This window comes from Sphaeramia orbicularis, chromosome 15, assembly GCF_902148855.1.
Source record: "Sphaeramia orbicularis chromosome 15, fSphaOr1.1, whole genome shotgun sequence".
Taxonomy (NCBI): domain Eukaryota; kingdom Metazoa; phylum Chordata; class Actinopteri; order Kurtiformes; family Apogonidae; genus Sphaeramia; species Sphaeramia orbicularis.
In genome coordinates this window covers 38,336,476-38,361,441 of record NC_043971.1, presented here as the reverse complement: position 1 = coordinate 38,361,441, position 24,966 = coordinate 38,336,476, and the positions used below count along the sequence as shown (strand labels likewise).

At 35.9% G+C, this 24,966-nt stretch overlaps 2 protein-coding genes across 2 annotated transcripts in view; one reads left to right on the top strand and one right to left on the bottom strand.

Annotated features, from left to right (window-relative positions):
* The first annotated feature begins 2,892 nt into the window (after positions 1 to 2,892).
* On the top strand, positions 2,893 to 11,681 carry LOC115433890 (uncharacterized). Its single transcript, XM_030155447.1, has 6 exons — positions 2,893 to 2,935; positions 4,473 to 4,561; positions 5,748 to 5,862; positions 10,677 to 10,789; positions 10,873 to 10,987; positions 11,334 to 11,681. Exons 1-6 carry the CDS (start codon positions 2,893 to 2,895, stop codon positions 11,510 to 11,512), a joined length of 654 nt encoding a protein of 217 aa, XP_030011307.1. The 3' UTR covers positions 11,513 to 11,681.
* A 9,066-nt stretch (positions 11,682 to 20,747) lies between these two features.
* Positions 20,748 to 24,966, bottom strand: part of LOC115433889 (coiled-coil domain-containing protein 172) — a 29,855-nt gene continuing 25,636 nt past the window's right edge. The window contains exons 7-8 of the mRNA XM_030155446.1: positions 23,844 to 23,931; positions 20,748 to 20,783 (exon numbers count right to left, since the gene is read on the bottom strand). Coding sequence (XP_030011306.1) covers positions 20,748 to 20,783; positions 23,844 to 23,931 — 124 coding nt within the window. The remainder of the gene's footprint in view (positions 20,784 to 23,843; positions 23,932 to 24,966) is intronic.

The window sequence follows — 24,966 nt, the reverse complement described above, 5'->3', positions numbered from 1 at the left end:
GCTGTTTACATGATCAGTTGAATAATCTGATAACCCCAGAAATGGGATTATGATCAGAGTATTAGTGTGCATGTAAATGGACTCCCCGTTGGAGCCAGGCCTTTAAAGACTATTCAAGAATTGTAGATTTTAGCACAGTTACATGAGCTTCATTATTCAGCCCATGGAGGTTACCGATCTAGGAACATTTTAAAACTCTTTTTTTGAACTATGGCTGCATTATATCTATAAAAATGAATGAGTTCACATTAAAACCTTGTGTGTAACTGTGAGGGGTTTTTGCACTAGTCAGTTTTCTATTGACCCTCAAATTGCACAAATATAACTTGCGCATAAAAATTTACCTAACGGAAAAACGACAATTTCACCACAAGTTTCATTTTTCTATTCAAAGTTTTTGTGCTGGCAAGGGGTGGTTTTTAGGGCGTAGCGCAAATGGTATATCACGCAAAACTGCAATGGAAAGACCTTTTTTCACAACTAGAGTCAGGTGAATTAAAAAAACGGATGTTGACGTACATTACAACAAACGAAGAAGAAGAAACATGTTGCGGTATGTATGGACACACCAGGAAACCCAATCATTTTTTAATTTAGTACGAGATAGAGGATGATATATAATAATAATGAATATGCAGTTGTCCCTCACTATAACGCGGTTCACCTTTCGCGGCCTCCCTCTTTTGCAGATTTTTTTTAGTGCAATTTTGCATGCTTTTTTTTTTTTTTTTTTTTTTTTACAGCGTATGAATGCGCATTGAGTTCTGCGACCTGATTGGCAAAGGGACTGTAGACCATTGTCAATCAATCTCCTCCGTGCCATGTCTCCTGTACAGTACAGAATGCATTCGGCTTGCCAAATTTACACAAATGTTCGATCGCTACCCAAAACTATGTTCTTCACTCGGAAAAAGACACCTGCACCAAGGCCTTCAGTGGAAAAAGATGCTACAGCGGAGCGGTGCCAGGACGAAGAGGCATGGTCAGAGGAACTGTGAAATATACTTGAGTCACTATTAATAATTTCTTATGTGTCCAACCTTGTAGGTTGCTCATTAAAATTAAATTTGCTATCATAGCTATCATATTTATTTATGGGAAAACATTTATATTTGTATTTCTCAAACAAATGTTTGGGCCTGGAAACAGGTTTTGATTCTTGGTTTTCATTCTATAATACTGTACTTATTTTCTATCTATGAAGGTTTGAACTTTGAGAGTGTTTAAACAAGAGAGAAATGTGAGAAAATGTTAATGCCTGTCTGAGAAAAGTGTATAAAGTGTGTGGTGAGGGGTTTTACAGCCTTAAAACATATATAATAATTGTAAAAAAAAAATAGTTGACTACTTCGCGGATTTCGCCTATTGCGGGTTATTTTTATAACGTAACCCCCGCCATAAACGTGGGACCACTGTATCTGTAAATCAACACCATATTTACGTTCGTCGCCATGTTTATGGAATGACTTCTCGTGTTATAACGTAATAATAAATAAACAAATTATCGCATTTGTGATTTAATGGAAAAACCAACATTACGCACTTCTGTTTTTTTGACATTGAGTAAATATCGGTAAAGTTTTGTGCAGATGTCTAATGGAAAAGTGACCACTTTGCCCTGTATCTGTATCATATACTCAGCAGAGGTCGAGCCCCAGTTGATATTTCTGCTTCTTTAGCTGATTGTGTCTGTATGAATAAGTGTAAGTTATGCATGTATTAGAGCTTTTTTTTTTATTGTAGTGCAACCAGCATTCTGCAGCTGCTAAATACACTGCTATAAAACAGTATGAGTGACCCAGAAAAGTCAAGTTGTGGGTGGCACAGCCAAATAATAAGCTGTATGTTGCTTTATAGTGTCACAGAGCCACAGGGAGCTGCTGTATCACCGATAATACTCTGTGTAATGACCTCTTTGACACCGTCACACTTTTTCTTTTTGTCATTCCACCCAAAACTCTGCCATCTTTGTAGTTCTCTCATCACTTCAACATGCATTCTAGTTGTTTTGTGCTTTTTATTTGTCACGTAAAGGCAATCAACATATTAATTGTGAATTATTTATGCTCTGTTGATCCGTGGCAACATCCTAGACACCCCTAGAAATCTTCGCTTTCGTCTATTTCTTTTGATAGTGAAAGAAAAATGACAGAAAAAAACCCAGTGAAAAGACACACCGAAGATGGAGAGAGCTCTCGAGGTCCATTTCCAAGGCTAATCTTTGTTCCTCAAATCAAACATAAAAAGGCAATTCTCCGTGTTAATGAGCTCAATCACTCTTCCTAAAAGCTTCAATAATTCATTTGCTCCCACATTGTCACACATCCATAATGAATAACATCCACTGTGAATTATTTACACAGTCATCCTTCGTGGCACAACTAACTGACTGACACCGAGTCACCCAGTGTGTCTGATGGGCTTCTGTGCATATGAGTGGATGAGAGAGTTTCATACTGACATTTGGAAGGGCAGTGGAGAAGAACAATATAAAACGCTGGTTACAGCAGCAGGCAACCAGCTCCCCCATCAGCGCAGAGGGTCATGCATCGTGCAAAACCTGCAGGAAATCTGAACGACTATTTCTGGCAAAAAAAATATTCAAATGTGTTTGCAGCAAAGATCTCCTCAGACAAACATAAAAACACAAAATGTGAGGACACCCACCTCTGCAGAGACAAAGTTCACGTTATATCAGAGGCTCGGAAGCACACGTTTACACATGAAAGTTTGTGAAATCTTGGCAGTCCTGTGACTCCGATCTCAGGTGCAGATATTCCGGTATTGGCCAATTCTGTAAACTTTGCTCCCGTTGGTGGGTGAGTCAATAAATTCACCCGTCGCAGCAGTGTGCCTTCAGTTCAGAGTCAGGAACGGTCAGATTTTTTCACGATGGCGGTGAGGGGAACGCTGGTCTGGCTTTGCTCGCTAACAGGTAACCTTTGTGCTCGGTACGCATAAGAAATGAAGTCAGTAGTCGCTTTTCCATTGGACATCTGCGCAAAACTTTACCGATATTTACTAAATGTCAAAAAAACACAAGTGCGTAATGTCGTTTTTTCCATTAAATCACAAATGTGATGATTTGTTTATTTATTATCGCGAGATGACAAGAGAAGTCATTCCATAAACATGCGACGAACATAAATATGGTGTTGATTTACAGATAAAATTTACTTAGGGGGTCAAATGAGTGGCCATTTTTGTCAAAAAAAGAACAATTGTAAGAAATGCATAGAACTGTGTTGAAATAATGCTAATATGCTATTTGACAGTGGAAGCTATATTTTCAGAAATACTGGATTTTGAATAGCATGTTATGTGAAAACTTTAGACAGACGTGACATTGCCCATGATGATCTGGTCAGTACCAGTACTCTATTGCTAATTCTCCTGTTATTCATAAATGTTAGTATTGTGGATCTAAAACAATAACAGCTGACACAAAAACACAAAATGTTGCAGTGGACGGATGTGACATGGTTGTTACAGATCCCATCATACTGATGCTCAGCAGCCATGTCACCATTTCCACAAATGATCCCTGTGCAAAAACTAGGATCAGAATTATTTATTGTATAGTTTATCATCATACTAGAGAGTAAATAACAATATAGAATTGTTCTTTCTTTATAAAAATGCTTATTATTAGAAAACTGTTGATTTAAAAAGTGACGTGTGACATTCTTAATGTATGTATTGGCGTAACATAAGCAGGACGGATCAGCACCATACTCCATATTGCAACCTGTAAAAATAAAACATGTGATATGTAGGATAGAATCTCGTAAGAAAAATTGAGGAATCTAAAAGAATAGAATATTTCTTTTTCAGGTAAATTCAGTTCAAATGTAACTTGGCCATTTATGACATGAAAATATAGCATTAATTGTGATGAAACTGGACATTTTTGAGCTGAAAACATAGTTCATATGACCATCAACATGTTGCAACAGAACTGAAATCCTGTAAATTTGCATAACTTGCATTTACCAACACAAAGTTTCTTTGGGGATTCACTTATATTGATTTCTTATGCACAAAAACATAAATAAGACCTCTAAGCAAATTTTAGCCGGTATATATTACCCCTCAATCTCGTACTAAATTAAAAAATGATTGGGTTTCCTGGTGTGTCCACACATACCATGACATGTTTCTTCTTCATCACTTGTTGTAACGTCCGTCAACATCCAGTTTTTTAATTCAGACTCTAGTTGTGATAAAAGGTCTTTCCATTGCAGTTTTGCCTGATATACCATTTGCACTACGCCCAAAAAAACCACCTCTTGCCAGCACAAAAACTTTTAATCGAAAAATGAGACTTTTGGTGAAATTGTCGTTTTTCCATTAGGTAAATTTTTATGCGCAAGTTATATTTGCGCAGTTTGAGGGTCAATGGAAAAGTGACTAATGGAGATAAGAATGATACAGATATAAAGGTGTAAATGATGTGACTCTTTCCTTTCTAGTTTTGTTCTCCTTCGCAAGCCAAGAAGAGACTGAACCTCCAAAGTGCAACTCACAGGATGCATACACAAGTCTTTCAAACGATCTCAGGGTAAAGATTTGTATACAGGGTTTCTGCAGGTATCAGCAAATCTAATTTAACGCTTTTTAGTGCCACTTTAAACAAATTTAATGCCCATGTCCAACTGCAGGTATCACAACCAGGTTCTGAATAGTTCCTCCTCCAATCACTTCTGTTGAAACTTGCATTTTCCCATTTTTTCGACATTTGCTAATATTTCCTCCGCTCTTTCGTCACAGCATGATCCAAGGTTATAATAGTTTCGGATTTTTCATTATAGTTTAGTTTTATTTAATTTTGAATTTTTTTTCTCTAATTCAGTTACTTTTAATTAGTTTTTAGAGCAGGTTGGTTAGTTTTTTTTAGTTTTCGTTTTTTTCTAAATGCTTAGTTTTAGTATTAGTTTTAGTTTTTTCATATCTTTTATCTTCCTCGCCATTGTATTCAAAGAAATCCCATACAGGACTCTGTTGCTTTCTCCCAATTTTAGTCTCAATGTTTCCAGGTAGAGTGGGGACGAGAAGACGACTATAAATGAAAAGTGACGCGAAGTGACGGACACTGAAGTGCTGTGTGGTGTTGCCAGCTAAAACTGCTTCAGCAAAATAAATTGATTTCATATCAATCCGACATTGAGAAAGATGAAAACAAAGGCAATTTTATCCATAATTTTTATACGTTTTAGTTAGATTTGTAAGCACACAACACAGTTTCAGTTATAATTTTTCCTTTTAATTATAGTTTATATTTCTTTCAGTTAACGAAAATGTTTTTTCAATTCTAGCTTTCGTCATTTCGTTAGTTTTCGTTAAAGATAAAAACCTTGGCATGAGCATACTCACGGCTCATCACATTCCAAGCATCAGGTGTTGCGATTTTGTGTATCGGCCATAACCAAAAGCCAATTAAACGGTTCCGCCTGTCAATCATCACACTACACTTACGATCAAAATGATTAAATGTTTCTATAATCAAAATAAATTGTGAATAACAATGCTTTTTTTCCATCAAGTGCATTTCATTTTTTAATGCCTCTGCACATTTAATGCTTTTTAATGCCATTTAAGACCTTAACTGTCACAAAATCTATTTAATAACTTTTAGTGCTTTTTGGAAGACCTGCAGAAACCCTGGTATATGTGGTATATTTCTGTGTTGATCGGTTTTGTCCCATTCTGGAGGGAAATAAGTGTTCTGTGTTGTGTTCTCCCACCAGGGGGTGTTAGAGTGCGGTGATTCGGCGCTATCTCAGTGGAGTTCCCAAGAGAAAGCTGCAGTCCTGCTCTCTATGAAGACTCTGACTGATACTCTGCACAAACACCAGCTGGATGGTAAGAAGCCACAGACATATTTGTTTGTGTGAATTCTTCTTCAAAGAGCCGCTGGAAGGCTTAGACATGAACATGCTAAAATTAGTATTGAAATTGAGCGTGTACTGGATTTGATAGGGTTGTACGTTCAATAGATATCCCTGGATCGCAAGATGTTGCAATACATTTATCTCAGTTTCTCAAAGAATAACACAGGGCTTAGTGTTTAATTTGGAAAAGGGGATATTTTACCTTGACGTGCATGACGTCACCAGACAATCCTATTTGTACATCCTTTTTTTCCATGGACGTAACACCGAGAGGATCATCATCCTAAAGCACTAGTGGTTTAATATGGAGGCAGAATCCCTTCAAGAAACACATTCAGAATATCTAGTGGCTATTCTGAGACCATTTAATTACACATAAAGAGGATTCACTTATATCATTTCATTATATTTTGCAACATTTTTATTTTATTTTACTTTATTTAACCCAGGGGTCTCAAACTCATTTTCTTTCAGGGGCCACATTCAGCCTGATTTGATCTCCAGTGGGATGGACCAGTAAAATAATAACAGAATAACCTATAAATAATAACAACTCAGAATTTTTGTTTTTGTTTTAGTGCAAAAAAAACATTAAAATATGAAAATACTTACTTTTATAAACTATCCAAAAAAACAAAAAAAAAAACTGAAAAAACTGAAATTTCATTTAAAAAAACTTAAGAAAATTTAGTGCGATTTTAACAATATTCTGCCTCAACTTATCATTTCTACATGAGCATTATGGATCGGATCTACAAAGACACTAAACATTCAGTAAGAGGCAGAAAAATTGTTCAAATTGTGCTTAATTTTCTTTAGACATTTCAGGTTGTTCATATTTGTTCAGGTTATTCACATTTTATTATTACCAGAATAGTTTGTAAATGTAAATATTTCCATAATTTAATGTTATTTTTTTGCGCTAAAAGAAAGAAAAAAAATTTGAAGTTGTTAATTCTTGATTTTTTACTTAATTCAAGATTTTTTTTTACGCAATTGAATTTTTTTTTTTTTTTGGCTTAATTCAAGATTTTTTGCTAAATTTGAGATTTTTTTCTGGCTTAATTCAAGATTTTTTTTACTTAACTGAAGATTTTATTGGCTTAATTCAAGATTTTTTTAACTTAATTGAAGATTTTTTTGGGCTTGATTCAAGATTTTTTTTTACTTAATTGAAGATTTTTTTGGCTTAATTCAAGATTTTTTTTACTTAATTGAAGATTTTTTTTTTTTTTGCTTAACTCAAGATATTTTTCCTTAATTCAAGCTAAATTTTTTTTTGCTTAATTCAATTCAAGACTATGGAAAATTTGCACTTGGCAGAAACATCCCACGGGCCGCATTTGGCCCCCGGTCTGCATGTTTGAGACCACTGATTTAACCTTTATTTAACCATGAAAAATCCCATTAAGATTGAGAACCTTCTTTACAAAGGAGTCCTGGCCAAGATAAGCAGCAGCAAATACAACACACAGTTATAATACCACAATAATACTAGCAAATTAGGCTACTGGTATTATTACTATATATTTTTGTATTATAATAATTATTTTTTCCCCCTCACTCCCCCCTCTCTCTTTCTCACTTTCATTCACACTCCCTCTTCCCCTTTTCCTTATCGCCGCTAACCAAGCCATATTGTTTAGTTGCTCTTTACATTTGTGATCTTTTTCATTGTCATAGGATGTTGTCATTGTTGTTGTTTGTCATTACTCTGTCGTTGTTGTTGTTGTTTTTGGTTTGTTTATTTGTTTGATTTTCCCTTTGTTTATGTGTTGTTGTTTTTCTGTCCACAATGTCTTGTTAACTATCACTAATAAAAAATAAATAAAAAATACAACAAACAGTTACAAGATTACACATTTAAGAGACATATAACAGACATATTTAACAATAAATAGTTGGTAAAAAAAAAAAAAAAAAAGAAAGAAAACATTTACAACTAGATTAAGCAAAACAAGTGCAAGTTATGGAATCGGCCTCGAGAACTCTCCATTTGGCGCTCAAAGAAATTAACTCCGCTAATTTCCAGGCTTTCTGCAGCTGATTCTATGCATTTCAAACACTTTCTAATTCTAATATAGAATTGTAACTTACACCATTACCAGTCAAACTAACAATATAGCTGGCTTTGAATTTTTTTTATAATATAGGGCAGATATACTGTCAATACTTAACAGTAGTCTGTCATATACGGTTTATAGTTCAGTTGGAGGCTGGTTTGTGCTGATTCTTCAAACAGGGCAGAGTTTGGGTTGCAAATCTGAATATAATTATTCATTACAAAGTTACGATAACCATACATTCCAAATAATAAGTACAATTAGATCAATTCAACTTTTTAAATATTGAATTATGCATTCACAGGAATTGCATTTATTTAGACTGATCTTAACCCTTTCATACATGAATTATGAGAACCTTAATCAAGATTTTTTTTCCTGAGTGTTTTATTCCTCTTTAGGCATGAAAAAAAAACCCAATGTGATTGATTTTTTAAAAAAAAATCAAACCTGTTTTTCATGGAGTTACAAAAATGTCCACTCAGCTACACCATGAACTTTATTCTTGAAGCAAAGAAACATGTATTTAAAACCCAATATCATAAAGTGATATGAAAACAGTGAAATGAAACCATGTTTAATGCAGCTAATCTTATGTTTTCTCACATTTTAACATATTCTAATACTAGTTATTACTCACTTCATGGAGATAATATGCAAAAAATAAATATTAACAATGGATTTCCACTCAAGAACCAATCAAGAACAGCAAAGTTACAGTAATGGTATGAATTGCAGTTTATGAGATGATGCATAAGTGTCCACTGTGTTGGTTGATATGGAACTAAAACAACAAAACCCATGAATATATAAGAGTAAAGCTGTAGAGTAACTGTCCACTGTAGTGACCACTATGCATGAAAGGGTTAAATTAAGTAATGCCTTTGAAGTCAAATTATATTTTACTAGAGTGTTGACCCGTGGGAATACACGGGTTCTGGAAGCAGTAGAGTTGATAAAATGGGGAGCTGAGCTTTTCAATAACATTGACGTGGACCATAGACTTTTACACAGGACTGAACATGATGGTTTATTGTGACTCACTGGTGTCCTGTGTCCGGATCTACTGAACTAGAGTCCGTGTGATTGGAGTCTGCGCAGAGCAGTCTGTCACCGTGTTATTGGGGGGGGGGGGGCATTAACAGGCCAGGTCTGACCGGGGGCTGGCAGAGTGGAACTGGGCCACTGTAAGAACCAGACCAACCTTCTTAGAGTTTGATCACAGCCGGACCTGGTTCTCCTGTTTCCACTGATCCACATCTAGCCCCCCCCCACCCCCACCCTCACCCCCAATACCATCTTGGCTAGGATAACATAGATGGTATTATATTGCTCCCTTTTTCAGTATTATCAATATTTTGTTAGGTTTAACCAGGGATGTTACGACTGATGGAGTGGATATCAGCGACTTTAAGAGCTACTAGGCCTGTAACGGTACACAAAATTTTCGGTTTGGTACGTTTTCGGTTTTGAAAGCCACGGTTCGGTTTTTTTCAGTTCGGTACGGGAAGAAAGAAAACCCCTCAAAATGTCTTTAATGCATTTATGAATTTTTGAACATTCTTCCCTCAATTTTTGGAGACAAGAGAATATACAGGAATAATATAATTCTGCTGCTATAAATCAAATAGAAAATAAAATATTACTAAATGTATTTTAAACATTAGTATTGCACTTTTCCCTGAAAGGGAGTTTTGAAAAAACAACAAAAATCCAATCACAGTTCTGTCAGTTCACATTCTGCTTTAAAATAAAACATTTTTTTTAAAAATCCACATGAAGTGCAACATTAACAAGAGAGCAAACTGGTATTCTGTTTAAACAAACTGAAGAGTAACTTTGACAAATACATTAACCTAATTATTTATTTTAGGACAGATAAACTGTTTAGGCCACTTCTTTGTGTACTTGTGTGTGTGTGTGTGTGTGTGTGTGTGTGTGTGTGTGTGTGTGTAGGGTGCGATTTGTCGAAAACACAGAGGGGGGGGATTTCTTTTTTGTTTTTTGTCAGAGACGGGGGGGGGGGGGGGGGGGGGTCGGTCCATAACTAATGTAATAACTAACGCTGGTGTGAAACGAAAGTGAAACTTTACATCCTTTCAACTCCTGTACAACTTCCAACTCCCGGGTTCTATTCCACTATTATACAGTGTGTGTGTGTGTGTGTGTGTGTGTGTGTGTGTGTGTATGTGTGTGTGTGTGTGTGTGTGTGTGAGTGAGAGAGAGAGACAGAGCAAGTGTCAGTGTTTTAGAACTACCGTAGTTCCTAGGGGCCAAACAACGTCCGTCTTATCGGCGTCTGTTTCCTCGTTGTTGTCTTTCACCTGAACCCGTACTGATCCCAAGCAGGACTGTAATGATGGTGGAGGGTCTTCAGTCTCTTCCCTTCAGGTTGACATCATATTTGTTGTTTTTTTTTAACTTTATGGAAGCAGCTAGTTCATATTTCGAGTCGTTCTGCGCTAGTTCCATATGTCCGTGTGGAACTTGCGCGGATTTAAAGTTTTGCATCGAATGACGCCTTTCGTTCCTTTTTCTTTTTCTCAACATTCTCAAAATTCACGTTTTGGTACAGCTGTGTACCGAACCGAACACATGCGTACCGAAACGGTTCGGTTCGGTACATGTACCGTTACAGGCCTAAGAGCTACCTAATATGCGTTAGGAAAACTAGGAAAAGCCTAAATCCAAAAGTTCATGGGTTAAATCTTTAACATCACAGAATGCCGAGGTGCCGAACCACAGAAATGTCCAGAACCTGAAGTGCCTGAAAACGGAGGGTTGGCGTGTGCCACAGTCAACGATAAGCGCTACTGCAAACCTCTGTGCAACTACGTAAGTATGGCATTCTGGTTTTAGAACTCAAAGACAGAACAAGACAAAGAATGTATCATATTTGTTCGTTTGTTTCCCCACAGGGATATGATTTTGGTTTTATCAGAACCAGTCGTTTGTTTGAAGAATGCAGTTTGGAGACTGGATACAGATGGCAGACCCAGTACATCGGAGGAAACAAGCTGGCTGTATGCAACAGTAAGGCTACATACGACATAGCTCAGTTTATTTAACCCATAAAGAACAAGTGCTACTTTTGCAGCAGTTCCTAAACGAATATCCACATTATCCCTTTGAACATCATTCCTTACATTAGTACCATTACTTCATGGTACCTAACAAAGCAGGTACACACACTGTTTATGCAGAGGTGGATCTTACAGACCCTGTAGACCACATTGGACCTGAGATTGTTTACTCACTGTAATGGTTGCTGTCACTGTCTTGTATTGTGAATGTGTGCAGAAATTACTAAAATTAGTCACTTGCCTGATAAAGGGTTAAGTTTTTTTTTTTCTTTTTTTTCTTTTTTTTTTTTTTTAAGGGGAACAAATTAGTTCGGTTTCTGGAGCAAGATCAGCCTATTTTCCTGAAAACCAGGACTGCCTGGCAACCAAGAGCAACGGCACGCTGCAGGACAGCATCATTGAAGTGTTAAAGACTGAGCTGAAGAGTCGTGGCGTTCAGGGAGAAGCTCAGTCTGCCTGTCTAGTGTGTGGATGAACAAAAAAAAAACACAGTTTCCTTTTGCTTATGTAACCTGAATGGATTCGTTGGCTGGCATTTCTATATATGTTTACAGTCATGTCAGTATATCACTATAGCAGTGTTAAATATTTACTGTTACTTTTAGATTCAGTCATTTCTGTCATTTTTTAATCAGGTCAGTTTGTCTTAACATTCTGTTTGTTGTTGAATAAAGGTGAATATTGGTGATCATACCTGCTCTGCTAAATCTAGTTATAAGACAACAACTAAAATCAGCAATGTTAAAGGTTCATGATGACAAGACATGAAATGGTTTTGCACAATAACTAACCTTCAATAAATGATTTTGTAGCTGAACTGAAATACATCTACTAAATTCCTCAAAACAAAATACAGTCTACTCTCGTTATACCGCCAACTTCCGTTCACGGCCAAATTGGCGGTATAGCGAAAATGGCGTTACAACGGGTTGCGTCCATAATGTGCATGTCTTTACTATATGACGTCTATGCTGCCTCCGTTAACCCGTTCTAATTGCGTTTCTAAATAAATCTTGATTCTGTTATGTTGTAAGGGATCATTTAAAGTGGGGAAACATTTTAAGCATTATTATACCGTGTCGGGAAATGACACCCCATCATCTTGAGGCTTTGGCTTAATCCCACGTCCTCTTCCCGACATCCTGACCTACTGAGTGTTCTGCGATAAATGAACGGTGGCCGTTCCGTAGACCTACTCGTAGCTTGTCGCGATCAGCGTCTGGTGCGTTTGTTTCAGTGCATTGTTAAAATTTATGTGTACTCGATGGCAATCACGCTGGCGGTATAACGGTCGGGAAATCAATGGTATAAGTGTTGTTTGTGCATGGAACTGGGCTGGCAGATGGCGATAGGCGGAAATGGCGGTAGCAAATGGAATAATGCATTGGGGATTTTTGTGCAATGGTTTTGGTCGGCGGTGAGCGAAAATGGCGGTATAACGGCGGGCGGTTTAACGAGAGTAGACTGTACACTTATAAACTGAAATCCAAAACCAAACTACATGAAAACAAAAGGGAATTCACATCTGTGATAACTACAGCCATCGTTTCAGCTAAGGTTAAATAAGCCTCTGAGATATTTTAGCGAAATTAACAATGTGGAGGTTTGAACTGTTCAACAAGTACAAAGTATACTGAGCAAAAATATAAATGCACCATGTACAGTGTTTGTGTAACAAAAGATGCACGGCCCAAAATGTGCTCATGATGTCTTAAAACATGGTTAATCCTTTCATGCATAGTGGTCACTACAGTGATCTGTTATTCTACAGCTGTTCTCTTGTATATTCATGGATTTTGTTGTTTTAGATCCATATCAGCCAACGCAGTGGACGCTTATGCATCATCCTATACACTGTAATTTATACTGTTACTGTAACTTTGCTGTTCTTCATAAACCTGATGTGCACTAACATGTTTGAGTGTTCATTGCTTGGTATTGTTATTAGTCTGCAATTAAAGGTAGGGTAGGAGATCCTGGAAAAATGGTTCCAGCAAGCTATAGTTTGAAAATACACAATTCAAAAGTCCAAACCCCGACGCCTCCAGAATACCGGATTGTACTCGCAGAGGGGGGAGGGACAAATGGCAGTTGAGTTTGATAGACATATCACCATTTAATCATTCCGATGGGCCTGTTAAAATGATTGGAAGGTGTTTTTTCAGTCCTGTCTATTCCACGGGTGTCTAATTTTTTTTATTTTTTGTTAGAGCATTTAATTAATTGGTTGCAATCGCCGTGTGAAGGGGATTTTAAGCAATATAGTAAAAAAAAAAAAAAAATGCTCCAGGAAAACATCTCCTACCCCACCTTTAACAGTTTTTTTTTTTTTTAAACAAAAAAGTTTTTTTTTTTTCTTGCATATTGTCTTTATTAAAGTATGTTAAAATGTGAGAAAACATCATATTAGCTGCATTAAAAATGTTTTTATTTCATAGTTTTCATACAGTATATCAGTAAATATGTTTCTTTGCTTCAAAAATTCAATGTATGGTGTCCAGCTGAGCGGACATTTTTGCAACTCCCTCAAAAATAGCTTCATAAAAAAATGTTTTAATCGCTTTGTTTTTTTAATGCCTAGAGGAATAAAAACACTCAGGAAAAAAAATGTTGATTAAGGCTCTCATAATTCATGCACGAAAGGGTTAATTCTCTTGACTTATAAACAAACTTTCTGTCCATTTCTGTGAGTGAGCACTTGCTCAGTGGTCTAGTGATTCCACCCATTCCAACACAGCTGTGGTATATCCAGACGCTGCTCAAACAGCATTAACAGTATTCAGACCGTCCTTATACTGGGGATAATAAAAGGACATCTCAAAACGTCACATTTCCTCAGATGTCACCATGACACAGATGTCGCAAATCATGCAGGAATGGTTCCAGATTATATCCCAAAGCTCTGTGTAGCCCTCAAAGAGGAGAGAAATAACATTTCACGGGCCACAATTGACAATACTATCAAGTCGATGAGAAGACGATGTGTTGCGCTACGGCAGGGGTGTCAAACTCATTTTCGTTCAGGGGCCACATTCAGCTAAATTTGATCTGCAGTGGGCCGAACCAGTAAAATAATAACATAATAATATATAAATAATGTCAACTCCAAACTTTTCTCTGTTTTAGAGCAAAAAAAGTAAATTCTGAAAAGGTTTACATCTACAAACTAGAAGCACTCGGAGAGCGCAGACCTCCGCCAAGGCTGATCAGTGGCCCCCCCCGTGGGCCCCCCCACGCCAAGGAGGTTATGTTTTTGCCAGGGTTTGTTTGTTTGTTTGTTTGTTTGTTTGTTTGTCTGTCTATTTGTCTGTCCGTTAGTGTGCAACATAACTCAAAAAGTTATGGACAGATTTTGATGAAATTTTCAGGGTTTGTTGGAAATGGGCCCCCCCGTGGGCCCCCCCACCCCCGATCACCACCAAAATTTAATCATTTCTTCCTTATCCCATTTCCAACAAACCCTGAAAATTTCATCAAAATCTGTCCATAACTTTTTGAGTTATGTTGCACACTAAGGGACAGACAGACAGACAAACAAACAAACAAACAAACACACCCTGGCAAAAACATAACCTCCTTGGCGGAGGTAACTATCCTTTAAAAAGATGTGAATAATATGAACAAACTGAAAAATTAAGTGTAATTTTAACAATATTCTGCTTCAGTTTATCATTTACACATGTACATTATAACTTATAGATAACAGTTGATCTACAAACACACAAAACATTTAATAACAGAAAGAATCTTGTTAAAATTGTACTTCTCTTAAGACATTTCAGGTTGTTCATATTTGTTCAGGTTATTCGCATTTTTTGTGAAATTATACTTTGTTTAAGTGTAAATACATGAAAATATCTACATTTACAAAGAGAAATATTTGGAGTGGTCATTACTTATATGTTATTATGATAGTATTTGACTGGTCCTGCCCACTTGAGATTGAATTGGTCTGAATGTGGAACCTGAACTAAAAGGATTGTTAATATCTTCAGTGTAATTTTTGCATTTCACAAATTCATCCCACGGGCCGGATTGGACCTTTTGGTGGGCCAGATTTGGCCCCCGGGCCGCATGTTTGACACCTGTGCTCTACGGGAAGCCAATGGTGGACACATGCGATATGGAGTTGGGATTTCTTTAGACCAGCCCCCACCGTGTCCACGTGAATGTCCCTGAATACCAGACGCCACTATCATGTTCTAACGGACAGTAATCTGTACCACACTGATCAACAGAATAAACTGTGTGCAATTTAATACGTTGTGCAACACCTAACGCTATTAAAACTTATAGTGTCACATGGTGCGTTTATATTTTTGCTCAGTGTAAACGGGTATAACCTAAATATTTTCCATCTACACATGAAACTGCGCGTAAAACTGTGACGTGAGGAAACGGCAACACCCGACAAACCAGTGTATCATCTGAAGTAAAACACATGCAACACTACCTACTGTTAACTAACTGTTTATTACCACACATCTCTTATTTTGTAGCTGCTAAGGCATTAAGCTTATTAATGCTTACTAACAAGAAGGACATGAATTATGATCTTTGCATAATATAGCCCTTATAAGATTCATTTAAACATGCCTATCATAGATGTAATGTAAAAACGAAATGACGATGCACACAGATAAAACAGTTGCTCATGACAGAACCAATAAAGTCTAAACTCCATATTAACATTATTTCTAATTTACAGTATTATCCCCATTTTAACTAATTCACTATAGGTTGACACTAATGAATTTCTAGTGAATTAATGGGTAGTTTTGTGTTTTACTGAATAAGAGTAGAAGAGATTTATTAATACTCTTGTTTTTGTTTGGTGCTACAACATACTTATGTATTATAATTAAGCAGAAATGAGAAGAAATTAATGTGAGAACACTATTAGTAAATGTCCTCCAAGCTAAACAACATGGTGATGCATAATAAGGGGTTAATAAGAGCTTTGTAATGACAAAAAACAAACCAATATGGTAATAATATGCATTTCAGTATCAGTGAATATGAATACTTTAACCCTTTGATGCATTATTTATTGAGAAACACTATGAACAATACATTTTTATTTTAAGTGAAATACCCAAATGCATATAAATGGTTTGAGCGTAGTTTAATTCTAAATATCATATTTTCATGTTCAAGTAAATTTATGACCAGTTTAGGAAAAAAAACAGCAATAAAACAGCATTGTATTGTATTGCATTGTGACATTATGATATGACTTGATTTTTTCATTATGTGATGTAATAAAATCAGAGTCATTTGCTTTGTCCTCTTCATATTTCATGTTTCACTCTTATACATTTTCTGCCCGTCGTCTCCGCACTTTGCTTTTTGTATTTTGCTGCTGCTACACTGATAATTACCCATAATGGATTCAATAAAGGCTTATCTTATCTAACCCTATCTTATTTTATCTTATCTCATCTTATCTAGCCTTATCTTATCTTACCTTATCTTATCTAACCTTATCTAACCCTATCTTATCTTATCTTATCTTATCTTATTTTATCTTATCTTATCTTATCTTATCTTATCTTATCTTACCTTATCTTTTCTAACCTTCTCTTATCTAACCTTATCTTATCTTACCTTATCTAACCCTATCTTATCTTATCTTATCTAGCCTTATCTTATCTTTTCTAACCTTCTCTTATCTAACCCTATCTTATCTTACCTTAGCTTATCTAACCTTATCTTATCTTACCTAATCTCATTTTACCTTATCTTATCTTACCTTATCTAACCCTATCTTATCTTATCTAACCTTATCTTATCTTTTCTAACCTTCTCTTATCTAACCTTATCTTATCTTACCTTAGCTTACCTAACCTTTTCTTATCTTACCTTATCTTATCTTATCTTATCTAACCTTATCTTATCTTACCTTATCTCACCTTATCTAATCTAACCTGATCTTACCTTTTCTAACCTTATCTTATCCAACCTTATCTTATCTTATCTTACCTTATCTTACCTAACCTTATCTTATCTTACCTTATCTAATCTAACCTGATCTTACCTTTTCTAACCTTATCTTATCCAACCTTATCTTATCTTACCTTATCTTACCTAACCTTATTTTATCTTACCTTATCTTATCTAACCTTATCTTATGTTACCTTATCTAACCTTATCTCTTCTAACCCTATCTTATCTTATCCAACCTTATCTTATCTTTTCTGACCTTATCTTATCCAACCTTATCTTATCTTATCTTATCTTATCTTATCTTATCTTATCTTATCTTATCTTATCTTATCTTATCTTATCTAACCTTATCTTATCTTACCTTATCTAATCTAACTTTATCTTATCTTATCTTATCCAACCTTATCTTATTTTATCTTATCTTATCTTACCTTATCTAATCTAACTTTATCTTACCTTATCTTATCTAACCTTATCTTATCTTACCTTACCTTATCTGGTAATCCACATGGTTTTTAAGGTGTGCTATACACTATTAATATACACACTATTAATTTGAACTAATTACTGCAAGTATTGTGGTTTTAACTGAAGATTGTATAATTATACCCCGTGCATGAAAGGGTTAAATAAATTAAATGACTATATAATAGAATAGTTGATCAAATTGAGTTTTACTGCGGGCATAGTCACTTCCATATGGACGTGTCTGATTGAAACTAATGTACCCTTGATGATAAATGGCTCCAGGAAGAGCCACATATATAAACATATTTGGTTGACTGGGCGGTGTCTGAGAGCTGTCGTCACCGCTCTGTCTTTCCTCACATTAGAACCCACTCATTTGCTAATAGTCATTCGGTCTTTAATGTGTTTGGCAGTGAGGTCAGGATGAGTGCGCTTGGTTAAAGAAGGGTTAACTACTTCACTAAATGGTTTGCTTTGTCTGCTGTTCTGTCTGCTCTCTGCTCTAAATTTTTGCTAACGCATCCAGACGCCGGGGTCAAGGTCGGAAAGAGGACTGCAGGATCTCATTAGGGAGACATTGACAATCCACATCATTCTATTAAGAAGCACTTCAATTTGTGAGAAAATGACCCGCGGTGTGACCCCTCTGGTGTAGGCCAACAGACCGTCTAATCATCAATTACAGAAATAACTGTCTGTGGACTGAGGGATCAGTGATAGGCAGCTGTAGTGTCACACATTCATCAGCAGGTGGCAGTAGCTCATAGTAATCTCTTCACCCTGAACTGAGCTGACCTCCACCTATTACTTGATTGGAAAAACGAACAGATGTTTGTGCATAGATATTTGTGACAGTTATTCAGTGACATCACTGGGACGTAGGAAAAAAATGAGAGCAACATAAATAATGCAGTATTTGTACCAAACCTAAAAGGATCGCCTATTTTTATTTTTTTTTTTGTGAACTGGGGCAGCAGTAAACATCTTTCAACATCCCATAAAAAATCTAAATAAGTTTACTTAGAATAGAATTTTATAGAATGGCTGTTATTGTCATTGTGTGTACAATGAAATTAGGAGTGCTACTCCAGTCAGTGCAACAAAATTAATAAAACAGCAGTGCTACAAAAAATAAAAATAGAGAGAATATAAAATTACAAAAACTAAAAATAAGATGAGAAAACAGGATGTAACATTTTGCAAAAGTAAGATAAGAGCTGAGCTAAGTAAAATAAAAATTAAAAAATTGACAAAATATGAATTAACACAAATTTATAATATTAATAGTATGTGACAGTATGTACAGTGGGTAAAAGTATTCAGACCCCCTTACATTTTTCATTCTTTGTTACATTGGGTCTGATGGTATAAGGGTCTAAATACTTACGGCCATGTGATATTTCAGTTTTTCTTTCTTAATAAATCTGAAAAAATGTCTACAATTCTGTTTTTTTCTGTCACAATGGGGTGCTGTGTTTACATTAATGAGGAAATAAATGAACTTAAATGATTTTAGCAAATTGCTGCAATATAACAAAGAGTGAAAAATAAAAGGGGTCTGAATACTTTCCATACCCACTGTATATCTACATAGAATATGAACAGTATTTACAGTATGTATTGAAAAAAATGTATTGAAAACAGTGCATATGTAGCTATGTACCATACATACATACTGTGTACATAGATATACATACTGTTAATACTGTTAATATTAATCATAGATATGCATACTGTTAATTTTGTTAATATTATTCATATACATACTGTTAATATTGTTCATATTGTTCATATATATACATACTGTTAATATTAATTATAGATATACATACTGTTAATATTGTTCATATATATATACATACTGTTAATAGTAATAATAGATATACATACTGTTAATACTGTTCATAGATATAGATACTGTTTTTATGGGTAATTGTCAGCTACATTTAGAATATTTACACCACTTTACACTGTGGTACATGCAGCCCTTTCTGATGGGGGAGTGAAGCCTAGAAACTATTTTAAAACTCACAAAGATCAGCTGTCAAAACCACCTATCATATATGTGACTCTTGATGTTTTAACAGCTTAGTTTGGATCCATACAGACAAACAAACTTCAGTAAAACTGTTGACATTTTTGCCGAGGAAGTCTAGTCGCTTTAAAAAAGAGAAAACATAAAAGCTTTAGTTTCCACTGGGAGCATGAATGTAGATTCAGAGACTCCTGGGCTGTACATTAGAGGTTGTTTGTATTCTTTTTTTATTTTTTTATATTTTGTTTTTCATTTTAAACAAATTTCATTGCGTAGCATAGTACTAAATGGCTGACACTAGATCACTATTTTCAAAGTTCAGGGTATTCTAGAATAAGAATGTAGTATTTGCCAGTTTTTTATGAATATTTACACCACCATCCATGTTATATGATTGAATTTACTGCTACAAAAAAAAAAAAACATGTTAGAGTGCAATGCCTCTTGAGTGTTCTGTGCTTATCCTTTATGCAGATTTTTTTTTTCACATATATGGCTGGTAGAGGTATGGTTTTAGAGTCATATGATATTTTATATAATATTTTACTATACCTGAATGAAGTAGTTTGGCTGCTTCAGCAAACGCACTAATGAACTGAAGTCATCTAAATATGACATATACTGACATGTTCAGTGTTCACTATGTAGCAGTATATTTTAACTCACCAGTAATGCCACTGTTTGTACACTAGATGTCAGTATACTATCAGTTTTTGTGAACAGCTCCTTTGCAAGACATGCATGGTAACTTATTTGAAGACACATAATGTCAGAACCATAAAGACACTAAGTGAGAGAGTAACATTTAATGTAGAAATCAATAATGTACAGGTAATACCGGTGTCAGAGGAACCTGAACATATACAATATATTATCAATAAACACAAGAAACAAAATCAACTTGTGTTATAAAGAGAACATTCATTTTAGCAATGTATTTCAATGTTTTTGTTCTGCTCTTATGGTATAAACACAAACATCTATTATAAACGAATTTCTGTGGCAACTGAAGTTATTCACCAAAGGGGATTTGGTGTTTTTTATGTGGCAACGGAAAGTCAATAATAAAAACAAACAAGTCTAATAAAAAAAATTAAATCCATATTTCGCAAAAAGACACAACTGTTTCATTGTTTGTCTGTTCCTTCCTGTCATTTATCTTTTTTATTTGCACTTGTCTGTTCATGAACATGTTGATTTTTTTTCACAAAAGACACATTCTATGAACTACGCTACCTTCCTGTGACATCAATGAACAAACCTAGCGCTGTTCACTCCTCTGGATGCCTGCCAACTTCTACAAAAAGAAAAAAAAAAAAAAAGAAATACAAATACAAACGAAAGTCTATAAAAGGGCACTCAGTGAAAGGAAGATGAATGATGGTGATCTAATATGAATGACTGTGTTCTACTGGAGGTTTCAGATTCAGCCAAATAAAAGCTTTGATAGGCCTTTAAAGGGGTCATATTTTGCTTTTTTAAATTGAATTATGCATTTTATAACACTTCCCTGTGGTCTACATAAACTGTAAATGCTACGCTTAGATCTAAATTCTTTATTAATTAAACTCCACAGGTCCATTTCCAACCCTATTTCTGAGTAATGACACGCTGGCCCTTTAAATACAAGTAAGTCACTTCACACCCCACCCCCTCCAGGTTGTTGACCGTGCTGCTCTGCCCTGTTTCTCCATACTCTTAGAAATGTTCGTTGGAAGTCTTGACCGTATATGTGCAAATGTCGTGATGTAACAAGTTATAGACGAGACAAAATACGCAGGGATTAAAACGGGTTGTAGAAATCCACTTGATTTTTGCCAAAATGAATATAAAGATAGCACCTAGAGGGTTCAAATTCAAACTTTTTGAACTATTAGGGTCCCCGTATACACAAATAAATGTACCAAAGACTAATAAAAGTGGGTTTAGCAAGATATGACCCCTTTAAGTGCCGAAGTCCCAATACTGCAACAAGCAACATGACTGACTGAAACAGACAATAGCTCAAGGTAGAGTTGCGAAATGTTGTTACCACCTCCCACTAATACATGGTGGACATGTGCCCATTCAATCCTAACACCATTTTAGGGCATGTTTCTATTCAAAATGAAGAAGAAAAATTCAGTTTGAAAGGCGTGGTCCTGAGCTGGTTTAGTAAGTAAAGTATTTACTTATAGTTTTAATAGATAAGGACAGATTTGGCTACTCTGCTGCTTGGATAAAAAACTACTAAAACTTACTCCATTTTACTTTCTACTGATGTTTAAGTCCATTTATTTTAAGGATAAGATGACAAAAAAACAAAACAAAAACAAAAACAAAAAAAACCTTCCATGTAAACACACTGCTTGGCCCGAAAAAAAAGTTGCACATGCAATATTTGACTGCACCACCTTTGGTTTTGATTACAGGAGACATTCATTGTGACATGTTTTTTTGCCACATAATGTTTATGTAGTGTCACAATAAGGTTCATAATATTTTCTCCTTCCATGGTAATTTTTGATTATTGATGATGGGAGCCAGATCACTACAACGTAAAATTCTCCAGTCCACCAAACAATGAGTATAGTGGGTGGATGGAGGTAAAGGCCACATTTGTTTTCAGCACTCACCAAGAGACAGAGAAACCGATGCTGCGTGGAATTCCCATTCCCACAATGCACTTCGGTAAACAAGCGGACTGTGTTTATAATGGGGTCATCTTCAAAGTTTTTCACTGTGAGGGAAGTGATTCAGGTGTGTAAGTATAGAAAGACTAATAATTTGGGATGAGATGAAGACTTGACGCAGCAGTACAATACTTCATCATCAATAATCAAAAATGAAAGCAACTACGAGGGCCGTTCAATAAGTTCATGGCCTCACCCAGAAATACTGGTTGTTATAATACAGGATGTTATATTCTTTCGCGATGGGATAGTGATGTTTGAACATCGATGGACCAAGTGCATTGCTGTAAATGGAGATTATGTTGAAAAATAAAATATAAATTATCAGTCTGTGTTGTTCTGTTCTAGGTGAGGCCATGAACTTATTGAACGGCCCTCGTATGGATGGAAAAAACAGTATGAACCTTATTGTGACTCTACATATGCATTATGAGTAGGGATGCACCGATCCGATACCAGTATGGGGCATCAGCACCAATACTCAGTGTGTGTACTCGTATTCGTACTCATAAAAGTAATCCAATACAAATGCACTGACACCACTTACAGCTGTGTGACATTCATAGTTAAGTGCAGCAGGTACGCGGCGGTGGAATAATGTGTGAAGAGTGCGGAGATTTTTCAAAATAAATGACGGTGATAAAAGTAACGCTGACTGCAAGTAACGTTAAAGACACAGAAAGATACGGACGCAGCGTTCTGTCCGTCCTCTGCGTACATTCCATCCGTTTTCCAGGTGCTGGCGGATGAGTACCCAGACGGAGAATTCCAGCGGGAACCGTGGAGGTAGAGGATCTGTTCAAAGAGTGACTGTGTGAGTTAGAGAAAAACTAGTGACAGATTTATGACAGCCACCCAGGGTGCAGACCGCCACCAGAGGAAGTGAAAACGAAACTTATCGCTCATTTCTCTTTTCTCTACCTGCTGAAGCTTAACTTTTAAACCTTACCAGCAAAAACGCTGCAATATTAGTATCACATTAGTGTTGCCTCTGTCGTCTCCATGTTTGTTATTACTGACTTTCTTCTTCTCAAAAAACTTTACTCTTCTTCATGGTATTCGTCCAGTATGGTTAATTCAGAGCGGCACCCCATGGTGGATTAATTGAGAAACGCTCATTCCAACACAATAAATGTCAGTAGCAGCACTTTGTTCCAGTCAGACTAATGACAACGACAATAAAGCACATTTACAAAAGGAACTAAGAACTTGAAAGGGATTATTAAGGACTCGTATCGGTACTCGGTATCGGCAAGTACTCAAATGTAAGTATTTGTACTCGTACTCTGGAAAAAAATGGTATCGGTGCATCCCTAATCATGAGGCAAAACAGATGTGACAGTGAATGTCTCCTGGAATCAAAACCATAGGTGGTGCAGTCAAATAGTGCATGTGCGACTCTTTTTTTTTTTTTTTTGGCTGGGCTGTGTATGTTCAAAGTTCAATTTTGCTAAAAGTTATGCAATCCAATTTGGCCACCGCAATGTAACATCACAATATGCAAATTAGAAGAGAATATTTAACCTTATTATAAACTTTGGCTAATACCCAATATTCTTCTCCTTTACATTATGACTTTATTTCTAACCACCCCCAAACTGCAGCTTTTTGAGATCTTGACATCAAAATTTAATATATAAAAAAAACAAACAAACAAACAAAAAAAAAAACTTGCCTAAACTTACCGACTGCAGAGTGTGTAATTCCGAGCTGAGCGCCTCCCACCGCCGCTCCAACTCGCTTTCTTTATACGTCTCCAGCTCCTTCCTCAGCCTGACAAAAAAACATATGAACCCTGCATCAGCGACTGAAGAAGTGAATGGACAAAACTTATGAGAAGGAAAGAGAAGCTTCAGCATTTTCAGATCCAGACAATGGTATATTGAGTTTAAACATAACACTATATTGGGTTTAAACATATTGATGTGTGTTTGTACCTGGGAAAATGAAGTTTGTTTCTCCTCTTATTGTTTTTCTATCACTGTCTGGCATTACCTCGGTTTTGGGTTTCATCCCAAAAGTAATAGAAAACATTCACACACAATGAGATCCAACTTGTGTTAAGAACCACAGTAAAACATTTGGTGCCTCTGAAGTCAAATACTTTTGTGGTTCTTAAATACATTTGGCTTAAAGAAGATGAAGAAAAATTACATATTAAAAGGAATAATGAGTCTGTAATGAATTGAGAGTTTACATTCACAACACCAGGAAAACAGCTGCAAAGATAAGTTATCTGAAGAGTTTCACAGATGATAAATGCTTAAAAGTTGTTGTTTCATCTGGTTTTGGAATAAAGCACAAGTTGTTTGTCATTTTCAGATTTTTTACTCTTTTTTTCACCTATTCAAATAACCCTTTATCAAATCAAAGAGAATAAATAATAGATTAATCGATCGCAAAAATAATCGATAGCTCCAGCTCTAAACATTTTGGGGTTAATATTTGTGTAATTTTCTGATGTTTTGAATGGATTTTTAATGGAGTATTTTCATTTTCATATTTTATATACTGATCTGAATATCCTTCCATCACTTTAAATCGGTATTTTGCATGACATAATGCCCGTGTAACACACAGGGGAGACACCAGCAATGACCATTCGCATCCTCCAGGGGCCGGATGGATCTACCTGCAGTCCTGCTCTAACAAGCTGTGGCTAATATCATCAGGTACCTCAAAGCATACACTGATAATGTTGTCCCCAGGGCCTTGCTACACTGTGGTGAAGGAATAAAAAAGGCCCCAAGGGACAAATTACAAAGCAAAAAATCAAGTGATTGTAATAAATCAAGTCTGCAGGTTTCT